The sequence below is a fragment of the Oreochromis aureus genome, linkage group 23 (assembly GCF_013358895.1).
Source record: "Oreochromis aureus strain Israel breed Guangdong linkage group 23, ZZ_aureus, whole genome shotgun sequence".
NCBI classification, from domain to species: Eukaryota; Metazoa; Chordata; class Actinopteri; order Cichliformes; family Cichlidae; genus Oreochromis; species Oreochromis aureus.
Genome location: NC_052963.1, coordinates 39,430,238 through 39,438,357, shown reverse-complemented (window position 1 = coordinate 39,438,357; position 8,120 = coordinate 39,430,238). Strand labels below are relative to the sequence as shown.

The 8,120-nt window shown below is 40.3% G+C and overlaps 1 protein-coding gene across 1 annotated transcript; it reads right to left on the bottom strand.

The window, feature by feature from the left end:
- Window positions 1-4,863: 4,863 nt before the first annotated feature.
- On the bottom strand, window positions 4,864-8,032 carry faslg (Fas ligand (TNF superfamily, member 6)). Its single transcript, XM_031753788.2, has 4 exons — window positions 6,587-8,032; window positions 5,980-6,025; window positions 5,834-5,896; window positions 4,864-5,749 (listed from the first exon to the last, which is right to left on the bottom strand). Exons 1-4 carry the CDS (start codon window positions 6,881-6,883, stop codon window positions 5,331-5,333), a joined length of 825 nt encoding a protein of 274 aa, XP_031609648.1. The 5' UTR covers window positions 6,884-8,032; the 3' UTR covers window positions 4,864-5,330.
- Window positions 8,033-8,120: the final 88 nt, after the last annotated feature.

The following is an 8,120-nucleotide window of genomic DNA, read 5'->3' as shown; positions in this document are numbered from 1 at the left end:
GAAATTACACAGGCGTCTCCCCAAAAAATAATAAGACAATGTACAAGAAGCATCATTGTGGATAAAAATATTTCTCAGCTTTTATTTATATTTTAGCAAAAAGTGTCATGTCCAGAATTATTTATACCATTCTCAATAATCAGTTGAAAAGCCTTTATTGGCTATTACAGCAATCAAACGCTTCCTATAATTGGAGACCAGCTTTTTGCATGTCTCCACAGGTATTTTTGCCCATTCATCTTTAGCAATGAGCTGCAAATCTTTCAGGTTGGAGGGTCTTCTTGCCATCACCCTGACCTTTGGCTCCCTTCACAGAATCTCAGTTGGATTCAAGTCAGGACTCACGGCTGGGTCACTGCAAAACATTAATGTTTTTGTCTGCTAACCATTTCTTCACCACTTTTGTTGTGTGTTCTGGGTTGATGTCATGCTGAAATGTCCACTGGTGCCCAAGGCCAAGTTTCTCTGCAGACTACCTGATTTTGTTGTTGCGAATCTTCATGTATTGCGTTTCCATTGGCTGAAAAACACCCCAAACGCATTAGGTTACCACCACCGTGTTTGACAGTGGGGATGGTGTTCTTAGGGTTGAAGGCTTCTCCTTTTTTATGCCAAATGAAGGAAACATCATTGCGACCTACCAATTCAATTTTTCTTTCATCTGACCATAACACAGAAGACCACAAATGGCCTGTATTTATATAGCGCTTTAGGGGTCCCTAAGGACCCCAAAGCGCTTTACATATCCAGACATCCACCCATTCACACACACATTCACACACTGGTGATGGCAAGCTACATAGTAGCCACAGCCACCCTGGGGCGCACTGACAGAGGGACACTGCCGGACACTGGCGCCACCGGGCCCTCTGACCACCACCAGTAGGCAACGGGTGAAGTGTCTTGCCCAAGGACACAACGACCGAGACCGTCCAAGCTGGGGCTCGAACCGGCAACCTTCCGATTACAAGGCGAACTCCCAACTCTTGAGCCACGATCGCCCCAGCTTTTTTTTGACCACAAGTCTTCTTCTTTGTCCAGATGAGCATTTGCAAAGGCCAAGCAAGCTTTTGTGTGCCTTATCTGGAGAAGTGGCGCCCTCCGTGGAACACAGCAGTGTGCAGTGTCCGTTGGACTGTCTGCCTTGAGACATTGCCACCAGCAGAGCCCAGATTCACCAGGATGGCCTTGGTGGTGATCCTTCTTTTTCACCTCTCTCACTATCCTCCCGGCCAGCACAGGTGTAACGTTTGGCTTCTGACCACATCCTCTGAGATTTTCATTTTGTATTTTTTAATAATACTTTGCACTGTAGCCACTGGAACTTGAAAACATTTAGATATGGCCTTGTAGCCCTTTCCTGACTTGTGAGCAGCCACATTGTGCCGCCGCAGGTCCTCACTGAGTTTCTTTGTCTTAGCCATGATGTCCACAAACTAACTGCAGAGAGCTGCTGTTTTTCACTTGTTGAGTTGATTAAAACAGTGATTCTCAATTAATCAGGGTACTTAGGATGCTTTAGAACAGATTGAACTATTTGGAATGACATAGAACTTTGGATTTTCCCAGAGACTGTGACAGTTTGTGAAGCATATGAAAATAATTCTGGACATGACACTTTTTGCTTAAATGTAAATAAAAGCTAGGAAATTTTTTTTTCCACAATAATGCCTCTTGTACATCATCTTATTATCTTTTAGGAGACACCTGTGTCATTTCCAGTCAAAAAAACTTGCTGGTTGAATAGAAGTAACTTTAAGTCAAAATTTTCCAGGGGTATGAATAATTATGAGCTTGACTGTATCCTTTATTTACCCAGTTAAAAAGTCTTGTTGACATCAAAAATGTAGTTTTGAAATGTCCAAGACATTAACAGAGATTGCAGCTAATATAACATCATAGTTCTATAAAGACATTTTAAGTGACCAAAAAGGACTGGATTGATTATAGTGAAGGTACAATAACACAGTCATAAAGACACCTCTTTCATAATTTCTTTATTTTATATATAAATTTATTTATAAATCCTGTTCACTATAGTGTATTTACTAATATAAGAAGACAAAACACATAAAAAACCCACATTAAAACAATTGAAATCACTTTTTGCCCAAACACACGGTATTCTAACACAGGTGCGACCTGGCCCAGAAGTTTAGGAGATAAATATCCTGATGAGGGTCAGTGAGGGACCAGCTTGTTCAAAATATCTGTAAGGACATTCCTCAGGGACAGTGTGTGAATCTTTTTTGTGTCATTGGTGGTCGATGACCATGTTTTTAATCCCAAATTAGAGAACGATACTTAGATGAGGGGAAAATTCCAAGAATTTCCAGGGGGATGAAAGTCCTTAATCTGATGCTTTTCTAACCTTGTAGTTGGTCTTTAGCATGTAACGTCATTTGAATCAGATGTTTTACACCACAGGACGTGTTTCAGCATTTTATCTACAGTACTATTGTTTTTATTTTTGCACGGGTCTTGTGATGTCTGCCTTTTGCGACAGGGGGTGCTGCAGACCCCCGCCTCCCTGCTTAGTGGGTTCTTGCATGTGGCACTAAAAATATGATGAAGTGTGCAATTTGAAAAAGGTTCTTAGGCTTTGGAAACAGGGGCAGTTGGCGACACAAATGGTGAGGCGGCGAATTGAAGCTTTAATGAAGTGATGCATCAGGCAGCGATTACTCACACATTTAAATTCACTTCATGAATAAGATCTCAGTTTTTTATTTGTTTTTTTTTATCACTATGACAGATCATGGGTTGTAGAGCATCACCCTAACGTATGAGACTTAGACATTAAAAAAAAGATACTCGAAATCACACCTTTGCGTATTTGTTGAATGTACCACTCCAAAACCATGCCCACTACAATAAAAACTCCACTCATCTCAAGACTCTGGAACTGCAGAGAACAGTGACGTTGATGGTGATAATGTGAGAAGGTTGGTGTGATGCTCTGTATTCCATCTGAAACTCAGTCGGATACTCAATGTTGTCAAGTGGGTAGAGCTTGGTTGGAAAAAGGTGATGACAATGGGTATTTTCCTATTTAATCATTAAAAAAAAACTCAGTAGAGCATTTAGAGTCCTTGTTACTTACATAAATACATCTCAACGTACAAATTCAATTACTATGAAGCTGTTCTGTGAGTTGCCTCCTAAAACACTTCTATATTGACCAGAATTCTTTCCTTACTTCACATCAGCTTTGGTAAAACCTTTGGCACAGAGACTGTAACTTCGATCCTTTGATCTCTTGCACTTATTTGGAAGACACTACCACCGTCACTACCAGTATGCATAAGAAAAGTAGAACAGAGCGACAGTGCGTGAGAGTTCATAATAGCAAAAAAAATAAACCAGGAACTCTGCATGGGTGGCAAATGAATTGTTAATCTTTCTAGGCATCTACTTGACTTTAATTTTCAACATGTTTGTGTCAGCCTCTTTGGTGGTTCTAAAACCCACAGGGGATGTTTTGCTCACGCAGAGAATAACCACAAGCATAGGCTTTTTTAATTTATCTTTAGCTTATCGCTTAGCTTGATCATGTGACTAAGTTATATATATATCTATATATATACAACAGTCTTTCGCTGCATACTATCTAATCTAGTTGTCAGACGTATAAGGTTCTGAATAAGTCTTACCGAGGAACTAATTTTTATGTGTTTTTGTTTTGCAACTTCTTACGTAAAGTTACAAAAGCTTGAACGTAAAGATTTCAGTTGCAGGGCCACCACAGTGAAATGTGTGTGCAATAAAGATTGTGCAGTCATGCAATGATTTGGATTTGTTTTATAAAGTGCAGCAATTATATTCAGAGGTTTAGAGGGCTTTGGAGGCAAGAGCGAGACTTAGTATCGAGTATTGCTTTCAACAGCCAGTATCGTGATGATTATAAACAGTGAATATTGGAACAAGTTGAAACCACAAGCCTAGACCAAGGCTTCATCAAACTGATTTATACCGATGAGTAAAACGCTGAACACCTTCACAGCAGTGGTTTTAATAACGCTTTCTAGATAACTCAGTAAAGCTGCATCTGGAGGTGAGGCCTCAGCAAAGTAGAACAGACGTGGTTCACTAAATGACGCTGAATTTGATTAGCACAGCAAAAGAAACACAATTAAATGCACTTCACTTGCTCAACTGTAGACTTCCTTTAAGGAATGCACAGTGCATGAAAAATATCTTGTTTAATTCTTGCTCTTACTGATCATTAAAGGCTGTGAAAACAGTAACTACTGAGATAGTTTAATCCAAAAGATCTGGAAAAATCTAAAAACAAAAACCCAGATGTTTTAAAAGATTAATCAGATCTCATTCACAGTTGTACAAGATGCATGTGTCTTTTAAGCACAAAGTCTTTCACATAAATCAGGATGCACGCATGCACGACCCTCATAGTCTTACAGGAAGGAAACACGTCAACCCTGTTTCAGTTTTGTCCCTTCATTTGTGCCCAAGCTGCATTTTCTCACATCTACTAACATGTGTGTTTGTGGTGTACAGAAAAAGAACAGAGCAATGAGGGTGCTAAACTGAAGAAAAAAAAAAGTTGCAAAAATGCAAGTACAGTTGCAGCATGGTCTCTAAATCGTCTATAAAACGATTAGCAGGAAAAATAGCTTTTAATGACTAGCTGGTTTTCAGGCTCCTTTTCAGATTTAACTGAAAGCTTTAAAGAAAATCTCCTGAAGTGTTAAACTGATGCTGAATCTGAGTGGAACATATGGAAATGAGGGTCATTATCAGTAGTAAATTCATGTTGGTGTCTTCATGTGAATACTTTCCAGTGGTCATACTCAAAACCCATGTAGGTGTTCCTCATAAGACAGACTACTCACACACCAGATGTCAAATGGAAATACTTTATTTATTAACAAATCTGTTTGCTCTTTCATCTCCTGTTGAAAGAAAATAGGAGTATATACTTTTTAAACTCAAGTAGAACAACATTCGTTTTATAGACAAATATTTAGATCAAAACCAAAATAAATACTTAGAAAATGCTGAGATTAAATCAGCACTTTAGTGTTAAGTGACTCCCCATTATCAACAAAACACACAATACTTCTTTCTGCATGTGTCAAAGGGTTCATTTAATGTCACTGCCTTTTTTAAGGTGCCATTCACGAGAATGTGCACCATTTCCCTGTTTTTACCTTCACAGAGCATATTATGCAGAGTGCAGTTATGATAGAAATGACATTCAATATATCAGTCAAGTAAAGTAATGAGTAAGTTTCACTTCTGCCTGAGTTGTTTACATTCAGTTGCGTACAATTTCAATATGGGACACACAGCCCAACACCCCAGATTCTTTAGATTGTGTATAGACCAAAGAAGTTGCCATAATGCGAGTGACTAAGTAACTTTGGGTGGGATACATTCACATAAACTCTGTCATATTTTTTCAGCAGCTGGACCGAGCCGAGGTAACTCTCTGTGGTCCACGAGTAGCTCGTGTGCTGAGGGCAGAAACCCGCCCTGTGGGCTTTCATCAAAGTCAGAGGTGCAGTATGTGCTATTCTCCTCACAAACACAGTGTGATCAAATGAGGACGTAGGCGAGCATTGCTTAAAGATCAACTCAACCCGTGAGTAAATGTGGTAGGTTCCGGTCTCATTGACCTGCAGAGCACCATCTGCAGTGAGATATGCCACTGCTCCGTTGGTGAATGCCTGACCCGTCTTTGAATCCCATCTCAAAGTCTTAGGGTGTTCGGTTTCCTCAATTCGCCCTGCCAAATGAAAGATCTGATGTTAACAAATGTGCAGTTTGTAACAATCAAAGAGCATGGCTTAAATTTTAAAAAAAGACATACCTATGACATGTGCTGCAACTCTTTTGCTTTTGTCTTGGCCATAAAGGCCAGATTCATCAAGACCTGAAACAACACACAGATTAGAGTCACATCATCTTTTTTTATCCTTTATTGGGAAAAAAAGCTGTGTGATGAGAGAGACCTACCGATTTGCTTCTGGGGTGCACTAAACTCAGCCGCAGGTTGGTTCACCTTCAGTAAAACAAAAGTGACATAGAAATCTCAATACCACATCACAGACGCTGTGTCTCAGTGCTTATTTCTAAAAGTCGCTCGGTGCAGAGAGAGGATATCCTGTCTCACTGGACTGGTGACCACAGATGGAACAATGAAGCCCTTGGTATGCCTTTTAAATGTCAAGGCACAGCTAAAGAATAACACATCTGTAAACAGTGCCAAACCGAACAGTTAATTAATTAGTAAACTTTGCTGGTCTGCTAAACTTTCCAACTACTCTTCCATTCTCCCACCTTACACCTACCCATCACTCCCCCTCTATGCATGGGTGACAGTAGTCACCTTTTTCACTTTTGGTACGTGGCACCAACTAACACATCTGAAAAACCAAAACCGAACATATAGGAATGTTACTAATATTATGTCTTTGCAAATGTTACTTACTCCACTGCTTTGTTAAGAGTCATCACATCATTACTGTATCTCTTTCTTGACTGCACTAATCTTTAGCTTATTAACTCACTTTCAGATCATTGGATTTGTTCATGCTTATGAATTTTCCATGTTAGTCCTCACCTCTCCATCGCTGTTCCTCAGTTGGTCCTCTATCCTGGAAATCTTAAAGGCTTCAAATCCCAGGGCTGCAAACACGAGCAGGAACAGAAACAGCACGACCAGTGCCAGCCCGGGGCTGATTCCCATGCAGCCCTTACTCTTTCCACGGCCCTTCATTCTCTCCTGGGCAGGCGGGAAGGACCAGCAGGGTATAAGATTTGGAGGCTGAGCAGAATCCTGCGGTCTTCCTCCTCCTCCATCCACAAGAAACACTTGTGGAAACGGATAGTTCGGCTCAAAGTTCACGGTGCAGGCCATACCACTAATCTGTGATGTGTGACAGATATGTGCATCTATGTCCTCTGCAAAAAGGAGGTGTGTGCTTCTGTCTGAGCACCTCTGACTTAAAAGAAACTTCAGCTGTCAAGGCATTCACCACCCACAACCCTCCCACGCACTGAAGAGAGTATGTCATTTTACATGAAAATTTTAACCACTGCTTATTTCCTCTGGGTTGTTTTGTGTGTTTTTTTTTTTGTGTTTTTTTCAAAATATAGCCATGTAACTTTTAATTTAAATGTTATCAAACATTTTGGTTTTTCTATGGTTACTAAGTCAACTATATGAGTGTACTGTGCAACAAAGTCTGAGAAGAAAGGAAGTTAGAGGTTTCAATTGACCCTCACCTCACTAACCACCTTACAAGTCACTTGAGACGTGAAACTTTTTCACAAATTCCACAAAAGGAAAGCTTGAGCAACTACAAACACCTGCACTGGATGTTAGAAAAGTGTAAAAAGTCTAGCTGTCCAGGTGACATACTTTTGAGTTTCTTTACTGGCCTTTCTGGTTTGACAAATTGAAACTTGAAATTTGAACCAGAGAGAGAGATGTCGCACAAATCTGAATCGTTTTAGAGAATAAACTCGTCATTATCAAATGGTATTATTCCTCTGATTTAGTCTTAATGAGACACAGTCTGTTAGTAAACAGTGATACAGCAGTTTCAATAGCACACAGAGTATTCTTGGTGGGATGATTGTGCTGCCACATAAAAGAACGCACGTCTCTGCACTGGCTTTCCTGCCGTCTGCTTGTGAAGACTTGACAGCAAGCGACAGAACGATACTTCAGAGGTGAGACTCAACCCCAACCAATACCTCAGAGATGGGCTTCCAGGAAAGCTGAACACACACTGCTTTCCTCCCTGCTCAGTACATCGTTAATAGCGTTGTGGTCTTACTGACATTTTGGGTTGGTTTCCTAGGATATGGAGCAAATGCGCCTGCCATCTCATTGTTGTGGGTGCAGCAGTTTCCATTAGCTCTTATCTTTCAATCACGAAATTCTGCTTACAAGCACAAGTAACCCCTATTAGTGGGCTTTTGGGACAAAAAAAAAAAGTCTTTCGAGTTTCGACCTTGTAGCTGAGAGGGGTGCAAGGCATTTAGAACTGCATCGAAGCAAACGATTTACATCACCTGTGAATTTAACTAATAACGTCGATTGTCTAGATTCTGGAGTCTTTATCTTTTTTTGGTATTGGCATATTTTA

Bases quoted from the DNA above. Each gene is read 5' to 3' on its own strand.
- faslg (XM_031753788.2), bottom strand. From the start codon at position 6,883: ATGGCCTGCACCGTGAACTTTGAGCCGAACTATCCGTTTCCACAAGTG. The intron at 6,026-6,586 runs GTGAGGACTAAC...GTTTTACTGAAG, and splicing joins TGAGGAACAGCGATGGAGAG to GTGAACCAACCTGCGGCTGA. The intron at 5,897-5,979 runs GTAGGTCTCTCT...GTGTTGTTTCAG, and splicing joins TGCACCCCAGAAGCAAATCG to GTCTTGATGAATCTGGCCTT.